Raw genomic sequence first — 22,525 nt, forward strand, 5'->3', positions numbered from 1 at the left:
TTTTAAAAATCGTTTCCTCTTAATAAACTTGAACAATGTTTGTTTACAAATATGCATAAAATACGCAAGACTTATCAGGTGATTTGATGTTGAAGTCATAAATAAATAAATAAGTTTTAAATAAATAACCAACATATGTGTAGAAAAATAAGAAATTTTTGAGTTATAAATAAAATTACATTAAATGTTGGTGAATTATAGAAAATGTGAAAGCTGCTTTCATTATTACCTAGTATCGAAATTATAAGCGCCACAAGTCGGTAACCTAAGAAGACAAGAGTAATAACTTGCCTGATATGTCACGTGACTTTTTCGGTTACACGTGTGTAAAAATATGAGATTAGTAAAGGGAAGGAATCGGGTGCGCATTAGAAGAAGTGAAAGTGAACGAGTTAGGAAAAGGACGATTTATTCACGGATCAGCGAAGATAGAATGAACTGTCAGTTCATTGTCTGTCCGAAAAGATGAAAAATCATGCCTGAATCATCAGTCGTTCGAATCAAAAACCATGAAAACTCTGAAAGCGTCGAGTTTATTCGTATGAAGTATAATTTGTTAAGAGGAAAAAGAAAAATGTTTCATGGTAATAACAGGGGTGTTATTATTTCTTCAACTACGTTCAAAAGTATTAACTATGGCGAAGGAAAAGGTTCGCCAAACATGAATTTGTTCTAAAATAAGTATTTCTAAAAAAAAAACAAAAAAAACAATTAAGTCAATTTGTGTTTAATATATGTTTCTTTTTTCTTTGAAATCATGTAAGAATTGTTCAAAATATGAATTTTTGTTACAAATGTTAAAGATGATGTTTTATTCTACATGGCAGTCTAAAACAGGGTAACCTGCGGCCCAACAAACTATTTTGTAAAACCTGCTGATTCCTTTTGAGAGGACGCTAGGGAGAAATTTTTTGTAATGAACTCTGTTTCCCACCCATTTTATTTTATTTTATAACCGGCTTAGAGCAGCCGACAAAATTTTGAGTTTACGACTATTAATGTTTAACTTCGTAGCGTTCTGGATCAAGCATTGGGACAAATTAGCCTTCGTGGAGGACTTTTTGACGGAACTTATACTCATTTGCAATACATGGAGAGAAAAACAACGAAAATCTCCCACGGTTAGTCCGACGGCAGGGGGTTTCTAATACATGATCTGTTTACCACTGAGGATATTTTACGTCAGCACTCTGATCTGTGCTAGCCGAGAGGAGCAGAATTCGTATTAACCAACCACCGCTAGGATGCGAACCAGGGCACCTCATTTAGAGATGAACACTCTATGCCCTGAGTCACCGTGCCAGTCTCATCCATTGATATTTTAAAGTTAAAGTTTAGTGAAAAGTGAATTCAGGTAAACAGAGAATAAATCATGAAGTTTCAAATGCTACAAAAATGCATTTAAAATATCAGAAGACAAGCCAATTATTGCTGGAGAACTTCCTCACTGTGTAATCCTACGTAATCATGACATATATTGTTTGCATTTTGATATTATGAAAAAGAAATCGTGGTTTACTTTAGGATTATCTTGGATCGTGGTTTACTTTTCTCTAAACTTTAACTATTAAAATACTAACGGAGGTCAAAGAGAATTAGCCATGAGGGATTTCATCCGCGATATAATGTCTTATTAACTATTAGATTTTTTTTGCTTTTTCAACATTTTCCCTCATTTTCAGTTAAGATAAGCATTTTTCCCTTCGTTCAAATGCAAACGACAAAAAGTGGAAGGAGACTTAAGGAGAAAATACTAAATATGCTTTGTCTTAATTTATTTTTCACAAATAAATTCGTCAGCATCTTTCGTAACATGTTAAGTGCAGGATTGTAACCCAGTTAGAATTTGAGAACTATAGCTTAAATGAAAAAAGGGAAAATATAGGTGAGAAAATTTTTTTAGAAAACTATATCTTTAACAGTTCTTTGATCAGCATATTTTGAAAGGCAGTTTCGTATTATAAGTATGCCTATTTTCAGAATTTTGATAAATATCGTCTGTGCGTAATTTAAGTTCAGAGATTTTTCCAATAGAAAATAAATAGGTTTCCGTCAGTTTTAATTTAACAGTAGTGAAAAAAAAAACAACAGACAAATGTAAATTATTAAATACATATCCAAATTTATTAATTGTTTAAAAGTTATCAAGTGCTTGTTTCTTAGAATCTATTGAACTAGTGCCTGTTCTTATTTAAATTTTTTCTGAAAGATATAGCTTTTTTTTTAAAGGTATAACACTGTCTAATGTTTTTGTATCATCAAAAACTTGCTAACAAAAAGAAGAAAAAAGGAAACTAAAAAATCCTTGATTTTGAGGGAAGAAAATCTACAAAAATCAGACAAACTCATGAAAGCACATAATTAGGAAACTCACTTATCCAAGGATAAATAAATGCAAAAAATATTTATTATTTGGAATTTTTTGTTAAAATATGATTGAAAGGTTTTCTAGTTGCAAGTTATAAAATATTTTACATTACTTAGATCTACGTAAGTTCAAGTGACATAATTCAAAATTTACATGAAATTGTTCGAATAGTTTTTAATCAATAAATCTTCAGAATATCATATGTTATTAAATTTTAATTTCTCCAAAACTATTCGACTGATTGCGTTCTAACTTTGGATTCTGTTATTTAAAATTACCAAGTTTAAAATCATGTAAAAGTTTGTGTACGGTTCAAAATTTTTTCCAGTATTAGTAAATTAAGAGCCGTTTTTTAAACATTTCTAGTACATGAATAAAATTTTTACTTATTATTTTTTTACTATTTTCATAAATCTCTTCACGATTAAACCTATACTGAAAAGTCTAAGAAATCGACTGGTCTTACACTGCTATCAAAATTAGTTAAAAAAAAAACCATTTAATATATCTTGAAAAATTTGAAGAAAAAAAGTGTCAAAAACCGAAACATTCTTCGATTTCAGATAGAAAATACAATTGCTGAGTTTTCCAATGCTTTCACTATAGGAGAGAACGCTCAAGGCTGCAGATTTGTATTCAAAAACAACAAAATTGGATAGTTATAAATTTAAAATTAAGAAAATGCTTTAGTTGTAAATCGTTTGATTTATTAAGAAATCGTTTGGTTCCATTTCAAAAATCTTTTGGTTTAAATTTAAAAGCTCGTTTCTTTATTTTTCTTATTTTGAAATATTTCTATATTATTAATTCTATATTATGGAATGAAATATCAACTTTAAGATTTATGTAAGAGTAATTAATTTAATTCTGTATTCTTAAAGCATATATTAATAACAAAAACATTGTATCATATATCCTATTTCAATTCCTTTATTTATAGAAGCGTGTATAATTTCAAATCCCATGGACCAACTTCCAAGTCGGCCACTTCCCACCCATGAATGATATTCTTTGTATGCTATTTACACGCCTCAAATGATTTTTTCAGGTTTAGTTTTCAGACAATTGCCGCTTACAAGAGAGCAAAATCGGCTGTACTTTTTCATATGTTTTGTAACTGCAACTTCTGGAAACAAAAGAACAATTATAACTTTTAGAACAAAAAGCAACTTGCTTCCTGACCCAGTGATACGGTATTCTTAACTTTTTAATTGGAACGGGTTATTTTAATGTCTTGTTTTTCTACCATTTTGCTTGGGATGCCATGAATATAAAGTTTAAGTCATTAATGTTATTTTTTAAAAGTAAAATGTAATTTAAATAAACTTTTAAAACAAGGTCATTGCAGGTCAAAAGTTTAAAACAAAAACCCTTTATTTGTTTTGACATTTTAATTATATTTCTGTTATTTTCTTTAAAATTCCTTTAAAAAAGTTTTTTAAATCTAGTAATAATGCTTCCACAATTCAGATTTTTAAAACTTCATTCTAAATTTCAAATGATAGTTATTAATTCTCTTGTTTTCAACTAGACTTTGTTTAATATTAAGATATTAAGGTATATAAAGGTATGTTTAAATAAAATAATTAAAAAAAAACACCAAAAATTTTTTAAAAAGTAATAATTTTTAATTTTTGTTTCGAGAATATTTTAAATACTTTTGAAATTTTCATGTAAAATTTGAAAACTAAAATGTTTTATTAAATATATTTTCATTATTTTTATTTCTAATGCGAAAGTAAACACAGTTATTTCCCTGAAAAATAATAGAAAAATAGATATTCAAACAAGGACTAATAACAAGTAAAGTAAAAACAAATAAAACTGAACAATAAAAAAAAAGGGAAAAGTCAAGGAGTTAAACTTAAAAAAATTTCCCTAGCTTCCCAATACTGGGAGTAATCAGATTCTTTCTTCAGAGATGGGTAGAAGGGAGGGTACCCGCAGACATCTCAAGGTTACAGCAGTACAGGGGACAGGCAACGGGTAAATATATTCTAGAAATACATGAAAAGTTCTAATCTGATATCATATAAAGCGACAAAAATGTTGCATACATTTCGTTTTCGCGCAAAAGAACAAAATAAACCTCCACGAACAGTAAAGGATATTTCTTGTTTCTGGTCTTACGAAAATTAAATAATTTTGTTTTCAGTTAGTTCTAAAATTTGCTTGTAATTGTATTGTCATCAAGCATACAGCTCCAGTTGAAATTTGAGCACTCTTACTAGTCGAAATGACTAAATTTTAGATGAATGATAAATTCCTTTTGGCAAAAAATTCACCCCGTAGCTACCAGGAAACAATTTTAACTCGTACTGTCATCCAGTACTGAATTCCAGTTTCCAGCTAAAATATGATCAGGCGATTCGGAGAGTAAATAAAAAATTCTATTGAGGAATAAATTCCTATCGGCGATAGTTAGGGAATAAATCTTGCTTGTAACGCTAAGAAAACAATTGGAACTTGTATTACTATTCTACAAAGATCTTTATTTAAATTTTAAGCTAACTATTTAGTCGAAAAATTGTCGGAAGTTTGATTGGTGCTAAATTTTATTTGGCGACAAAATAACAATAAATTCTGCATGAACAGAACTATTGTTATTAAGCATAGAGCTCCTGTAAAGTTTTGAGTCCTTTGGCTACTCGAAAAGAGGTTGATTTCATCCTCACAAATACAAAAGTGAGTTCTTAAAACTATATAAATAAAAAACCTGATGCTTTTTTTTTCTTCAAGATTCACCAATGCGCTGTAATTCGGTTATTAATTTGTACTTAAAAATGGCCTCATTCCATCTTGTACCAATTCCTCGTCACTCTAATTTGATGCAATTTAGAACTCCTCTAATGCAGCTTACTAACATATTAAGAAAAGACGAAAATATTTTAATTATTCTTAATATTCAAAGACGCAATTTCTTTTAGGTAATTTATTAAAGACATTTTTGCAATATTTGTACTATTCAATTTCTTAGGCACTGCATTCGTTAATATTATTCTTTGTTATTTATGCATTTGTGTAAATTTGTTGCTTCTTGGATCTTAATGGAGGTTTTGTTATCTTGAACACAAAAAATTTCTTTTTTATTCGCTGCAGTTTCCACCCAGGGAAAGATTAATAAATGCCATTTGATTTTATTTGATTATCAGTATATGATATTTTTGACAAAAAGTATAAGCTGTTGTCTGCCCCGTTTTTCATGAATCTCAATATGAATAGTGAGATCAAATTTAAGGCTTAAATTATTACACCTGCTCGTGTCGAATTCACCCACGTAAATTACTGAAGGAGCGTACTAATTAAAAATCATGAAAGCTATAAAAATATTATTGCTCTTAAAATTTCATGACGCAACTTCGGGTGGAGAGAGAAATTAAATTTTAAATATACAACTGTTTTTAAAATTTGTTAACCTCAGAAACTATTAGACCGATTGCTTTCAAATTTTGTATTTTGCTATTTAAAATTACATTTTTAAAATGATACAAAAAGATTATATGTACAAAATGATTTATATACTTTACAATTCAAAATTTTTTCGACCATGATTAAGTAAGATAATAAATGATAGTTTATTATGAAGAATTATTATTTTTTTATGTAATTATCTTAGGACAAATGAATTTTATAATTGTGTGCGTAAGTTTTCGTATTTCTTAAAAAGTACTTGCGATATAGCGAAATACGCAAAAAAGAAAACTTATGTTAAAGGGACCGAATTTTCAACCTTGCTCCTGGCTAAGCTGAACTATATTTCCCAGACTGCGGCTACCCCTCATATTTTGAAAATCAGAAATAAAACCGGCAAAAAAAAGCTATGTTCATTTAGAGCACGTTTTCGTGTCGTGATATCGACTGCCCAAATTAATTAGCATGTTTGATGTCAGGCCCTTGAAGCATTAAGACTGAACCCTGGTACGTGATAATCCGATCATTGGATCAAAAGGTATTCGGGCGGTTTTTCTTTTGCCCGCTGTGCGTCTTCCATTTAAGGAATCTAAACTTAAATTACGAGATCAAATTTGATTGGATCAAATCATGAGATCAAATTTGATTGGAATTACTAGGCCCCCTAGTGTAGATTTCGCTAGAATGATGTCTAGTTCTTGGCTTAAATCACTATTAAAGTTTTCGTAATAAATCATCAAAGCTGAAAAAATACTATTAATCTTAAAACTTCCAGACTCATTTGCCCTTGGGAAGTAAACTAATGACACTTTTGCAACTAGAGTTCTTGTCAAATTCAACTGACTTCCTAGAAATTATATTCATCAAAATTCTTTTTTTATTTATGTAGTTACATGACTTTCTTGTTTCCTGGATCTTAATGGAGGGTACAATCAAACAGCATTTTGTTGCCATGGACACAGAAGACTGCACTTGCACATTCGCAGCAGTTTTGACCCGATCTCTTGACTTATATTACAGTTCTTCTCCCACTGTTTGGAATCACAGAGCCGTTACACCCAAAACAAAAGTTGACCCTGATTATGAGAAAAAAAGGAACCATTTTTCTTGCCATGCGGTCCCTCATTTCGCAGTTAAGTTCCCTTGGAATTTTTCCCATCTCAGTCTTGTCGTAGTCGTTGTGGAAGAATAAGGAAGCTCCATGGTATTCTGGAATTCTATTTTGAAATCAGGATGTGATGTTGTCCGAGGATATTTACCAGAGTTGATTGGTTTCAAATGGTTTTATAATCTGTTTAGTGCTGCTGTCGGTGGATTGTTTTTTTGCTTGATTCCGATGCTAGAGATGTGATTTTTTGTCTTGTTATCTTGGTGAAATAGGTGTAAAAGTCGGTGGATAAGTATTTGGTGAAATAAGTGTATCGGGATGTTTTCTATATTGTTACAGGCTTAGTGATAGTATCATGAAATTCGAAAAAGCGATTGTTGAACAGGAAATGTAAAAATTCGACTAAATAGTAAAGCTGTGTAATTTGAAAAAAAAAAAATCTTATTCCTGTTATATATTCAGTGGAAATATTTTATGGATTTTCCAACTAAGCTATTAAAGTGGTTTTAATTCTCTTTTAAATCGCTTAGTGCTCAAGACGGTTTTAAATTCTATTATCGTTTGTGAAATGAAATATTTTCTTAGTAAGTAGATAGAGTTTTAAATACCTCGCACAAATTAATGATGGCAAATATTTGCAAGAAAATAGCTAGCTATTTAATTGACTATTAACTAATATTTATACAAAAAAAGCTGTTTTTTTTTTATCTTACTTTGCTTGAATATACTTATATTTATAAAATATTAAAACTTTTCTTCAAAATACTGACTGGCTTGCTGTGAAAAATTTCAAAACTAATTTGTATCTTGTTTTCCATTAAACTCTGCTAATTAAACTAAAATCCTCATTCGTTTTAGTTACAGTTAAAACGTGATAATCCAGTGCTTATTAGTGCATTTCCCTTTATAGCATTTTTATTACTATGAAAATTTTCAAAATATTCTGTTGTTATTTTTTTAAAATGTGTATTAGCTAAACACTTAAAAAATTGGTTTCAAAGTTATTAAATTATAGTAGTATTGGTATATTAAAAGAATACGTATACTTTTATTAACTAGACGTAATTTAAATTGTACGTACGTATTGTAATTTGTACGTTGTTTTTGTTTTCAATATTGGTATTTTCTTTGAGCTTAGAAAATATTTTCGAATATTGGTTCCAAGAACGCTTAACCTACAGAAAATGTAAATAACGCTATCAGAATAACACAATAAAAATAATAAAATGAGGTATTAATGTAAAAAATTACTTTTTTTAACTATTCATTTTCAAAACAAAATAAAATAAAACTAACGTGGACAAAATCTGGCAATGTCAGCATTTTCAGTGCCTTTATTCGGGTCGGAAGTGGCTTCAATTAAGTTTTGAATTCAAAATGCGTGAAGTTTCTTTATTTTTTAATTTCTTCATCCCATCATACCGTTAGTGTTGGAACTTAAATCACATCTTTCAAGCACGCTTGCATCTAAATAAAAGCAAAACTGTTTATTCTTTACACAAAACACAAGAGAAGCTTATTTATGGTCCACATGTTCCCCATGGACATTTGCATAACGATGGAGTTGGAATGGACGCCTAAAAATGTGAGGAATAACGCCAACAATCAGAAAGTCGCCAATAAAAACAATCCTGAATCTGGAAATAATGTGGAAGGTAAATTATTTATTTTTTGTTATAAATTGGAAAATTCTTTACGTGTAATGAAAGATTACAACAACTACTCCAATTTATGTTCCGAATCGAAATGTTCGATATTTTGAAAGTATTATATGCATTGATATTCATTGAGTAAGGAATTCTTTTAATTAAAATGTGTTGCACATCTCTCACAAAAACAAGAAATTTTTTTTGAAAAAAAATTGTCTAAATCCCATGAAAATTTTTTTTTTGTCTGATTTCGTTACACGAAATTGTAGGGAAGAAAAACATAAAGAAAAAGATTGTTACGGTCAATCCGTCAAGATAAAATTATGGAAAAGATAAAATTATGAAAATTTATCATGTTTAACTGATCATTCGAAAAATAAACCATATTATTCTCATTTGAAAAATAAACCATATTATTCTAAACATTCATGTTAATGTGACCCTACATTTTTTATGCCTATTTTAAAAAAAATCTTTCTTCTTGTTTTTTAGCTTTATAAATGTAGGCTGTTGTGCATCTTTTGTTGTATCTAAAGATGACTTACGGATCTGTTTCTTTAAGGGAACAAATAAATAATAATCCGATGGACTAAATCAGGCCTTTACGGGTCTGAACACTTCCCACTTGAAACCTTGGAAAAGTTTACGAATCGATTGAACCGAATAACCACATCAGGCACCTTTCAGGACTAATATTAAAACCGTCACTTCTACCACCTTGGTAACTGTTACGTATAAATGTAACATTTTGGTACCTATAACGGAAAAATTTATACCTAGGTAACATGTAAAATGTCACCTTGGTACCTGTAACTTATAAATCTTTCACCTTGTTGCATGTAGCATTTCTTTTAAATTGGTACCTGTAACATATAAATCTATCTTTTTGTATCAGTAACGTATAAATCCTTGGAACCTGCAAAATATAAATTTATTCACTTTGGTTCCTATAACATATAAATTCATATCTAGGTAACTTTAGCATGTAATATGTCTACTTGTTACCTGTAACTTATGATACCTGTATCATATAAATCTATTGCGTTGGTAATTCTAACATGCAAATATATCATCTTGTACCAGTAACGCATAAATCTATCATTTTGATACCTGTAACATATTATCTTGGTATTATTACCTTACCTTGGTACTTGCAACATATAAATAACCTATCCCCTACCTTGGTACCTATAACATATAAATCTACCACGTTGGTAACTGTAACATATAAACCTATCACCTTGCTACATGCAAAGTATAAATCCATCCCTTGACATATGTAACGTATAAATCTAGCATCTTGATACCTGTAAATATATATCGATCGCTTATATCTTGGTATTTATAACATATAATATATCACCTTGGTACCAGTAACATGTAAAAAAAAATTATTATCTCCGTAAAAACGTTTTATTTTAGACTAGTTCACCTTATTCAATATATTCTTGTAACTCAATAATCTTAAAAAAGAAAAGCAGACTTAAAAAAAGGAAAAATAATAAACAAAATTGGAGCATGGTGGCTGGCAGACTAACTTTCTTCAAGAAATGTGATCTTCCAACCAAAGGTTATGTTGTTAGACTGAGTTCAACGGTGTCGGTGGTTCTTTTTTGACGTCTCTGTTATCTTGATGTGAAACACTCTACTCAGTTTTTTTTTTTTTACAAAACTAAATTATTCAGGAAATACTCTGTCTTTTTTAAAGGGATTTCTTGTCATCGTAATGTATTCAACGCCTTAACGGGTGTGGATGATGTCACCAAAAAAAACTTATTTGTAGATGCTTTATCAAAGATAAACAGTTTTTTAACGATCTAAACACAGTTCGCAGAGCAGTTAAAAAAACATCTGTCTTTGGTTAATTTTGTTTATAGTCATCGGATAGGAAAAATAAACAGTTATCTTCAGATTTTGATGTGGATAAAATGTTGTTTTTCGAATTATATTTCCATTTTTATGAATTTTTAAGCTTGAGTTAAACAGTTATTTTTATTTTTATTTTTCGTATCAAGTTACATTTTATTCGAGAAAACTCCTTTTTCGAAACAATTAGTCTTTTTAACAATTTAAAACTCTGATTAGGATAATCCTTAAACATAAATTCTTCTCCCAAATCATACGATAATCTTTTTTTTTTGTCGAAAATTCATTTTGAAGATACTGAAAAATAACATGAACTATTTCCATAGTTACTTTTGTAAAAACAAAATTTTCGTTGCAATATTTTTTTGAATACAATATAATTATAAATTTTAGCCTAAGAAGTATTAGACATATCTCAAATAATGATGTATAAATACCTGTTAGTTTTGAACTTGATTAATATAACTGGAAGTCGTAAAAATGCATTAATCCTTAAATTTAATTTCTTCTCCCAAATCATACTGATCCTTTTTTATTTTTTGTCGAAATTTTATTTCAAGGATACTGAAAAATGATATGAACTATTTTCATAGTTACTTTTGTTTTAAAAAAATCCTCAATGGAATATTTTTTTTAAATACAAAAGAAATAGGAATTTCAGTCTCAGAAGTATTAGACATATCTTTAAAGATAATTTATGGATAAATGTTAGTTTAAACTTTATTAATTTTAGTAAAAGTCGTAGAAATGCATTATCCTTAAATGTAATTCCTTCTCCCAAAACATGCTATTTCTTTTTTTTTTTTGGTCGAAATTTAATTTTGAGGATACTGAAATATGGTATGAACTATTTTCATTGTTACTTTGGTTAAAAAAAAAACTCATTAGACTATTTTTTAAATACAAAAGAAATAGGAAATTTTGTCTAAGAAGTATTAGACATATTTCTTATGATAATTTATGATTACTTGATAGTTTTAAAATTGATTAATTTTAATAAAAGTCATAAAATGCATGGAATTGAGATATAACGTTTAGCTTATTGATATTTTAAATTCTCTATGTAACATAAATAGATAATGGCCTCTTAAAAAGTTGTTGCATTTGGACTTTAAACAGTTCTCTCATTGGTATCAGTGTATTCTAATTGAACAGAAAAATCATATGATAGGATCCCTAATTTATCGAATCCTTCAGAAGCATTTGACTGTCATCAGTGTAAAATTAATTAAAATAGCAACGTTATTTATCTGTAAATTATTAATTCATCGCTTATTTAACGATAATATCTGATCGATTTTGATCACAGAGATATTTAATATAGACTAAAGTAGATAGAACAACGTGTATAAAGCACTGAAATTGACATACTATAGTCCTATATTTTATTTGATAACCGTCGTTGAATAACCGACCCACTTTTTGAGTTTATGATTACCAATGTTTAACTTCGCAGCCTTGTAATTTTAATCCCAATTCAGAAGACAAGAGAATTACCGGATCAATTATTGGGAGAATTTTGTCTTCGTGGGGGACATTTTGATGGAACTAACCTTCATTTGAGTTACATGGAGAGGAAGGAAAACCACGAAAATCTCCCACTGTTAGCTTAACGGCAAGGGGACTCCAACCCATGATCCGTCTACCACTGAGGATATTTTACGTCAGCACTGTGGTCAGTCCGAACCGGGTGTGGAATTTGTATCGACCAGCCATTGCTGGAATTCGAATCCGGGTCACCCAATTGGGAGGCGAGCCCTCTATCCCCTGAGTCTTCATGGCCCTCTCGATTTTATTTTATAAACGTCGTTTAACAGCCGACCCAATTTTTGAGTTTACGGCTACCAATATATCGATTCTATAGACAAGAACCTTCCTCAGCGTCTAAACACCAAAAATGTTTAATGTTTAGACACAATCACCGTCACAAACTTTATTTGTTAACTGGTCGGTACCCTGCATAATTTGGATTTATTAAATGAGAGTTATTCACCGGATGTTGAGCCTAAAATACCAGATTCGGGTAACCGGTACCGGGTAGTGAAACTTTTTTGCCAGATCTGGTAGTTACGGGGAATGAAATTTTGACCAGGTACTCGATACATATATACTCTTAAATTATTACTGTATTTAATAATTTAGCATAATTAAATTTAAAATATAAAACAGTTTTTTTTACTATTTTTTTTTTAATTTTTCATTTTTTTTCCGACTTGCTCGGTTGGTATCAGCTTATCGTTGCTCATTCGAGAAAAAAATTATCATTCAGAAATTTGTGAAAATATTTATATTTGTAAACATATGTGTAATACATTGTATACACATTGTAATTTGTAAACATATATTTATATGATTTTGACTACTCCACTTACTTGATGTTCAATGTGTTGCTACATACGCACTAGTGTTTCATACAACAAGAAGATAGATGCATAGATTTTTAACATGCGTCATTTCAGTTGCTTTTGTGATATTTTTGTTAAAATCGGAAGTAACAGGTGGGGAAAATCTTATTAAAAAATAAAGGCTTAAAATTAAAAGTTTTGTCCCTCCATTAAATTATAGAGTATAATATTATCTCTAATATTATCTCCTTTAAGCTGAGGTGGCTCAAGGGTTAGAGCGGTTGCCTTCCAATGAGGTGAACCGGGTTCAAATTCCAGAGACGACTGGTCGATACGAATTCTGCATCTGATTTGCTCCAACCACAGTGCTGTCGTACGTAAAATTACCTCAGTTGTGGACGGATCATGGGTTAGAGTCCCTTTTTGCTGACAGGCTAACCGTGGGAGGGTTTCTTGGTTTTTCTCTCCGTGTTACGCAAATGCGTGTTAGTTTCATCAGAAAGTCCTCCACGAAGGCAAATTTTCCCAATACTTGATCCAATAGTTCTCTTGTCTTCTGGATTGCCTTTTCAACGACGGTTATAAAATAAGCATGGATGAACATGTTTTGAAGAACAGTTGTATAATAAACAATAAATATCTTATATTTAGTTTTTGATAAGTAATAATTAGAATATATTTCAAGCGCATGTATTGTTTACTGTACCGCTGCTAGTATAATTGATTTAAATTTATTGTTTTAATGTTTTTTTTGTTTTTTTTTATGGTAAAATCAAATCACGTTTTTCAATTTTATACAAACATTTCTCTGTTTCAAACAGTGTAATTTTGACTAGTATGTAATTTGTTTAACTGTTTCTAGTAATTATTTTTTTTAAATTTACACACTTTTGAAGATTGGTAACAGAGGAACACCTAATGCAGATTCAAAGTTAAAGTTTTAGTTTTTTTAATTTTATGTTTCAAATCAAAAAGTGCACTGCTGTTTTTAATTTCTTGGACAAGAAACTTTTCAACTATAGCTTAAATTTTTATAAGTAGTAATTCAAATAATTAATTAGCTAAGTAGAATTTTTCTAAATGCCTCTCCATTTCGAAAATGACCTTTAACTTCGATTAGCATCAGCATCTTAATATGTGTAATCAAATGTGTATTAATACAACAAAACATTTTGGGATTTTTTTATTAGAGTGATTTTTAATTTTGGCTCATGTAAGTTTATTTATCGTAACGAGACAAAAATTAACGCGAAGCATTTAGGAAGGGGTATTGCGTAATCCTTCTGGTCTATAAATAAATACTGAATTAACCTGCCTCTGAATTAAATGCCTCAATAAGCGATGTCCATTTTTTTATACTTATAGAATCGTGGTAATGAATATTATTTTTGCAGAGCTTTCAATTTCGTGATAGTCTCAGAACTAATACTTTTTGGTCTGGTATATTTCAACCTTGATTGAACTGGAGGTGGAAGGGAAAAAAATGTATATATATCAGCCAGTTGGCTCATTTTATGCATGTTTCGCTAAATTTATGCTTACTAAGTTTATTTTATGATCACGTGCAGAAGTTTCTCGTTGCAGAGTGTCCTTGGGAAGAAAAAAGAAGGATGACATCATCTCTCATGGATTAGTTATAGAACACGTATGGGAAAGTGACACGCTATAAAATTCTTGTCAATCATATTTGATTTATTACACATTAAATAACACTTTAAATCATGGATTAAAATTAGCCACAACCAGGATCAGATCTCTCTTACCGTTTATTTATCTATTAATTTTATGATATATTTGAGATTTTTTTTTAAAATTTGGGTTGATGCCATTATTATTTAATTGAGCAATCAACTGTAAAAATAAACTTTGTTTTTCATTTTTATGCTGGATATAAGATATCTTACAAAATACTCAACATGATATTATTTAAAAGGCTTCTAAATTACTTATACTTATAAATGTCCTTCACAAAGCAGCAATTTTAAGTTTTTAATCACAACTATGGCTTTTAGTAACAAGATGTGCTTTTACGAAATACATATCTAATTAAAATATATATACAAGTCTAATTAAATTACATGACACATAATGTTCAAAAAATTTGCGATTCAACGTATAAATCCATTAACATCGTATTTATTAACATAATATCTCATGAAAATTTTCACTAAACACTATTAGCGACAAACATTCTAAAAACATATATATATAATAACAGGGCTACATCCTTGTTATCATTATTGTATTCAGCTTTAATAATGCAATCATAAGCCATAATACGTTCTAAAAAGGTTTATTTAAAGGTAGGCTGGTAGTTATAACAGTTCACATCCCCACTCCAGAAGGGAGGGGGTGTGGACAAAATTCCGGATGGTTCCGGCAAATCTTTTAGGGAACAAGTTATTCAGGAAGAGACATGCGAAAACCATCTCTCTCGCATTAAATACTTACAGATTTGGAGGTAAAAAGGCTCAGTCAGTGCATAGTTTGTAACTCTACGCATCATCGATAATCATTTAATGCTTCCTAATATGGAAGTGAAAGAGGGACAAGATTCTAAAAATAACTCCTCTTTTGAAATATAAATCTAATTATAATTCAATGGTATGTTTTCAGCCCAGAAGTCCCAAAATAGAATTTCTACACCTATTCTTTACGAAAGACATTTTATGAAAACGAAAGTGTTTGAATGTTATTATTAATCCAAAAGTATTTATAATTTTTGTATTACATGTATATATTTTTATTATTTATGTATATTTTTTAAAAAAATAAAATTGTTACGCTGCAACGAACACTCTTTAAAATTTATTATCCCGCATTTTCAATCTTTTTCTTTTATAAATTTTGTATGCACACATAAAAAAATAAATAATATATTAAAATTTTAAAAAATCTTAAAGTGTATGATTTTAACCTATTTAAACCTTATATTTGTGTTTTTCTTTTTCTATCATGGGTTCCTAATTTTTGTTCCATAGAATATTAGTAGTTAACTCTATTGTTGGCCACAAAACTACAAAAAATAAAATACCCTTTGTTCCGCATTAAACTCTGTGAAATCAACAATAATTTATACTTAGTTAAAGTTACAGTTTAGCAAAACTTAAGCAGTTGTTAAACTGTAACCTTAATATAAATAATTGAGTTAATTGCTTGTTGATAAAGGTAAAGCCCTATATTACATAGTAAAGTAGCGTCACTCTTTTCCTCCTTTTTTTTTAAAGTTTTTAACAAATGTCGATATTGAAAATTAGAATCAACGTATCCAGGGCTTTAGATACGGATACTGCTGTAATAGTTTGTTTTAAAAATAATTTGATACTCAAAGATAGATTTACCTTAGTGTCCAAGTATGAATTATAAAAAGCATACATAAGAAAATGAAAAGCAGACCGTCGTTTTGGGATCGAGAATTATCTGAGCTTTCGACATTGGTGATAGTGATGATGTAAGGCTGCAAAATAATACCAAGTTTTTTAACTTTCTATTTATTTAATCTTTTTCTTTTCCTCATTGTTTTCTACGTTATTAAATATTTGAAATTCTTTAATTTTGGAACTCATAATTTATTTTTTCTAAATAAATTTAAATTTATCATAATTTTAACTTATTTTTTTAGAACTTATATTGCCTAATTTATAGGAATTAAATAAGTCCTTATAGTGTTACTGAGCCTAATAATTTCTGTCTAAGTAATTATTATTTTTAATACTTTTAACAAATTTTATATTAGTCGTAAATACTTGTCACCAGGTGGTTTGTTAATTTTGTTAAATTTGTAGTTTTTAGCAGTAATTTGAATTAAATTATTTAATTGGGAATTTCAATTACATTTTATCTGGTCGTTACTGTAATTTTTACCCGATGCTTGACAATTAATCATCAAAATTGCTTAAAATTTGAACTATCCAAAATAAGAAAAAAAATTTAAATGAACCTTTTTTTTAATTACACTACAAATCGCAATTTTTTTCATTTTTTTTAACAAAAAATTACCTTATGTTGCTTTTCTGATCTAATTTCCACTATCTGGACCTGCTTTTGATTAAACAAACATTCTAATTATTAATGAAAACAAGTAAAAAAATTCGTACCATTCATTCCAAACTACTTTTGATTTACATTGGTGTTTAATCGTCTGAATATAAGGTAATGCGTGGAAATATTTAACCCTTAAAAAACCACCCTAAGATTGGAACTTACTTAAAAGTCCATACATACAATGCTAAAGAATAGTAAAATTATTTTATTAATATATTTTTTATTATTTTTGAAGTGTAGAAAAATGTATCGCCACTGAAAAGGTGTTACAACAATTAAGGGAAATTTTCTCAGGGAGGTTGCGCAGAGCTTTTATTTTATTAATATGTATAACCTTATTCAACCGTTTTAATTTAATATTTACCATTATGTAATTAAACGCGTGTATTCTTTTTAGATTCTGCAGTTAATGGCTCCCAAGGACCTGATACCCCAGTGAAAGGAGATTCATTGAAGAAGTTCAGTTATTCCCCTACTAGGTCAGTGGTGTGCCACGAGTGTTCCGGTGGAACACTTTTCAGTCTCTATCATACTCCAACTCTAGACAGGAAGACACACGATACTTCATCTGCGAACAATACTTGTAAGTACATGCTGTATGATACAGTCATGAATTTATCGATATCGTGAAGCAGATATTTCAATGAAGTAATAGTTGATGCAGTAATAGTAATAGTAGTACGAAACGAACAAAACATATCGTCGTACCACTTTATTCAGTGAAGAACAACAACATAATATTAACTAAGTTGTTATTTCAAAATGCAATAAAAGTATGTAATAGGTATTTTTGGATAAGTAATTTACTGCTGAATGTTTCTCTGTTCTCAAATTCTTCATAATCTACATATTTATTTATCTTATAAGTGTTCTCATCGAGCTAAATTGGCAACAAATTCATTTTGTTTAGTTGTCTTAAGTAATGATTTAAGTAGCGTTAAATGATTAGTTATACGAAAAGTACATTTGTAAGTTACATTTTGTTAGGTTGTCTTAAATAATTAAATTTAAATATAAATTTCAATAACTAGTTATTCGTTATTTAGATTCGCTTTGTTAGCAGTCTTAGGTGATAGTTTAAGAAGTCTTGGATAGTTAGTTATACGTTAAGTATTTATTCACAATATTTTTGTAGGAATAAAATCTTTTTTAGGAAGTAATTTAGATTTATTTTTGATCCTTTTTAAAATGGCCGTAGAAAGTTTAAACATAAACGATACTATAGTGCCGCATACTGCTGTAGGGACTAGAATTCTGACGATGCCAACCCCTAATCTTTCAAAAGATAGAATCGAGTTAACACATCTTATATACTAATGAATTGGAATCGTATTATTGTAGTGATAGTTACTCTACATTACTCCCCCACCAGAATTTTATCTGGGATAGAATTTAATGAAGTGATATCACTAGTTGAATCATTGCCGTTTTGAGAAAGACCGGGTGAGCTGTATTAAGTTCACCGGATTTTGAGCGCTGGTGGTGAGAGCTATATTAAGTTCACCGGCTTAGAGCTGTAAGAGCTGGTTGTTCTGTTTCGAAAAATGCTAATTGCAATTTCATGAGAGGAAATCCGTTAAAATTTTGCAAAATTGATATTATATTTTTCTTACTTTTTTTTGGTGAGGATTATTAATTTTACATGTTTAATAAGATACTGTCGAAATAGTAACAACAGTTTATTTGTGGAAATCTAGTAATTATGTTTAAATGCATGGATTGAATTCCTCCCTCTATTTACAACCCTTTGACGACTGACTTCGGTTGAGAGGGAATAATATTCTTTCCTTATAAATTATTTTTCATTCTTGCTTTCAGAAATATCGAATGTCTTCAAAAATCAGAAATTATTTTTTAAAAAATTATGAAAGAAGAACTGACATATTTTAATCTTTCATAGTTTCATAATATTTGATGATCATTCCCTTTACTTTCAGCCAATGAAACTCGGTGGGAGAGAACAACTCTCCCCCCTCAGTCGACCTTCACTGTACCCCCTTCACCCCTGAGACCTCCCCCGCATCCTCACGCAAACAAGACATTTCACTGCACCCCTCAGTTGCGGTACACGCCGGTCTATTTCGGCGACCCCAGATTCCGCCGCTACAGCTGCGGTTATAGTGAACGAAGAGCATCAAAGAGTGCCGTTGTGTCCGGACTTCAGGATTTTTGCCGGACTATGCTAGCTGCACAGACACCGGAAATATCCAGCCATATTTATACGAAGCCCAACAAAAACATCATACCAAATGAGCCAGTGAGTTTTTACATATTTCTGTTTATTTATTATTTTATTGGTTATCTTATAAACTCAGGAATGGATAATGTGAGGTAGAATAATGGTGCTATGCAATATCGAAAATTAAATAAATCAATACTACGTGATACACCGCGATATTTTTTTAAACTATTCCTTATAATTTTTAAATTAGTCAATATTTTTTCTACCCAGGAGAGATTGTCAACAGTTGTCGTTATAATAATTATACTCGCTATTATAATTCTAGCAATATCATTCGCGTGATAACTACATTCGAAAAAATTTTATTTATTGATAATACCCGTTTTTTTATTACATTCGATTTTTATTGTTACCTACAGTGATGGTGATAACCTTCTCGAAAATTATCTAAAGACTCGGTTTTCGCGATGTGTCGTGAATATGCTTCTTAAACTATCGTTTTTATCGTGTCGATAAAAATATTGAAAGTTCATGATATATGTTGTTAATAAATGAAAATAAACACAAGGATTAATAAAAAGTACCCCCAAACTTAATAAATACCTTAAAAATCTTGAGAGTGCAATACCAAATGTACAGTGCTCCAAAAAAAAAAGAAAAAAAAAAGAAAGAAAAAGCGGACCACTGTGAATGACTTCTGATCTAATGATCGGATCTTCACCTTCTAAGACTCGATGGCTCGAGGATGTGATCCCAAATATGCTAATTAAGAAGTGCAGACGATATTGAATTTGAAAAAAAATCATTGAAAATCAGTCCAAAAAAATCAATCAATTTCAATCAAAATCATCAAATTTTGAATTTGATTTCTCAGGAACTACCCCCCCCCCCTCTCCGATTTTGCCATGTAAAATTACATTCTTAAAATTAATGCAAAAAAATTGTATAACCTCACAATTCAAATTTTCTTCGCTTTAAAAGTTCTCAAGACACGGTGAGAAACGCAAAAAGTGAAATTAACGTTAAGGGGTTCAAACTTTGAACCTCTCCAAGACCAAACTATCGGGACCAGATTTCCCAGATGGCGGCTACCCCCTATATTTTGGGGTTTAGGAAATCCGAATCCGTCGAAAAAAAGGCGTGTTTTTTTCTGAGGAATTATGTTTTTTTTTTGGTGTTTGATTTCATAATTTAAAATATCGTCTGCACTTATTTATTAGTATCTTTGAAGTAACCCCATCGAGCTATTAAGATTGAGTCTTAAAACTTGAAGATACGATCATTAGATCAAAAGTAATTCAGAGTGGTCCGATTTTTATTTTGCGCACTGTACAACATCAACAAATCGTTAGACTCTGATGACTTTTATTCCCCCTATCATTAATATATATTTACGCAGCATTTTACAAGGATTCTAAAATATATGGATTAAAGGCGTACTTCACGGAAAACCTTATAACGGTATTTTTTGTCATAGTCTACAATTTTCTTATCACCATTCAAAAAATTATCTTAAAAATAATCAAGATAAAAAGGGGTAAAAAAATCTATGTTTTTGGATTAAGTGGGATATAAAATTGGGGAACTTGCAACTAAAGAATAAGAGAAGTGATAATGCCTAACCACGAGATTTAAATCAGATTTAATTGGATATCTGCAAGCGACGTCAGCATGTGTGTCAAACCTAATTGGTTTCTTAATCGACAATTGACACGATGTGCCTACGATAATGTCACTTGCAGGTGTCCAATTATGTAAGTCAGTAAAGTTGTGACTATGCATTTTTTTTAACATGATTAAAAGTTAAAGTCGATAAGTTTTGTAGCTTTGCATTGAATTTAAACAATGTATCATCGGTAAGCTTTTTATTTTGGATATATCTCGTTTTTTATTTTATTTTATAACAGTCATTGAACGATATCGACCCAATAATTTCTTCTTTTTTTTGAGCTTATGACTATCAGTGCTCAATGCCGAAGGCCTTGTTAATTTGAACCCAATACAGAAGACAAGGGAACTCCTGGATCAAGTATTAAAAGAAAATTGTCTTCGCTGTGAACTTTTTGATGGAACTAACCCTCACTTGCGTTACATAGAGGAAAACCACGAAAACCTTCCAGGTTTATGGGAAGGGGACTCTAGCCCATGATCCGGCGACCACTGAGGATATTTTACATCAGCACTGTGGTCAGTGTGAGCCAGGTGTGGAATTCGTATTGACCAGCTGTCGCTGGGATTGGAACCCGGATAACCTCATTGGATTAATTACGCTTGCTTGGAGAGCCACCACGGCTCTTTAAATAAGCGTATTTAAAAAAATGGACACAGCTCGAAAATAATATTTAAGTCTATGTCCATTTTCGTAAAGACCCATTTTTAAATATAGAGATGTCTAAACTGACGTCACTTTGCTTTCCTGTCCACCGGCTATCCATCAATTATCAATCTGTTACAGATAGCAACCAATAGGAATACGTTTCTTTGGATGGTAATACGAATCATCCAATTTGAAATAAAATCACTACAGTTGATTGATTTATGACACTCAAGTGATATAGTTCAGCAGCGGCGTACGCAGAATTTTTTCAAGGGGGGTGTTCATAATTTTCTGAAACTACTAGAAGAAATTCGAGTCTGTAATAAAGCACTATTATTTCCCTAATTTAGACAGCTAGACAATTTTGACTTTTTATTTAGACAACATTGTTTAGTTAAATTTTGATTTGATTTTTTAAGTTTAAGAACATAATGTAATATCTTCTAAAAAAAGTTCAATGTCATATTGGTGGGAAGTAACACTTTGAAGGCCACTTTCACATTCATCAGATTTTGTTATGCTAGAAACGTTTTCTTCAACGGAAGTATCACATTTCTGTACAACAGAAATAAATAAATTGGTACTGGATGCTGTCACCTCACTAATTTCCGGTCGTGATTTTTTCTCAAAATAATTAAAAATAGTTCAATTCTTGCGTTTTGACATCCTAAAGATCCAAGAACAGCAAATATATATATATTGGCACAGAAATATCCGCTATGCTACGATCTCAAAGTTTCGAGCTGGAATGAATAACTTCAACGAGCACAGTATCTCCAATGGTATTGTTACTGATTTCTTCACTAGTCGAAATAGTGGCGACGATGTGTTCTGCGATTGAATGAACCTTTTGTTGAGATAAATCAAAACAGATTTAGCGACAAGCTCCGGGCAGAGATAACTTTTAGTCTGACTAACTAACTCCACTGTACTCCGTTCCCCCTTTTATATAATTTTTCACAGTATCTCCAAAATTCTCGAATAGTCTCAAAGACGACAGAACGTTTAGGATTCCAGAATCATCGCGTAAAGACCTCGCGAATGACAGCCAGTCTCGAAAACTATACTGGCAGGACAGAAAGGAACCAGTCCGTAACAGTAGGGGAGAGTGGGGTCAATTGTAACAGGGTACGATTGTAACAGAGCAAAAATTTCGAGTGTCGGGTTCTAGATTTGGTTCCTAGGTGGCGCACAAGGTGTATTTAATAAATCTACATGTACACCCCTGATGGCAA

At 30.5% G+C, this 22,525-nt stretch overlaps 1 protein-coding gene across 1 annotated transcript in view; it reads left to right on the top strand.

Moving 5' to 3' along the window:
• Window positions 1–22,525, top strand: part of LOC107448359 (heat shock 70 kDa protein 12A) — a 59,073-nt gene that overhangs the window by 9,544 nt on the left and 27,004 nt on the right. The window contains exons 2-3 of the mRNA XM_016063523.4: window positions 17,189–17,374; window positions 18,729–19,048. Of these exons, the coding sequence (XP_015919009.2) occupies window positions 17,189–17,374; window positions 18,729–19,048 (506 nt within the window). The remainder of the gene's footprint in view (window positions 1–17,188; window positions 17,375–18,728; window positions 19,049–22,525) is intronic.

Source organism: Parasteatoda tepidariorum, chromosome 2 (assembly GCF_043381705.1).
Source record: "Parasteatoda tepidariorum isolate YZ-2023 chromosome 2, CAS_Ptep_4.0, whole genome shotgun sequence".
Taxonomy (NCBI): Eukaryota; Metazoa; Arthropoda; class Arachnida; order Araneae; family Theridiidae; genus Parasteatoda; species Parasteatoda tepidariorum.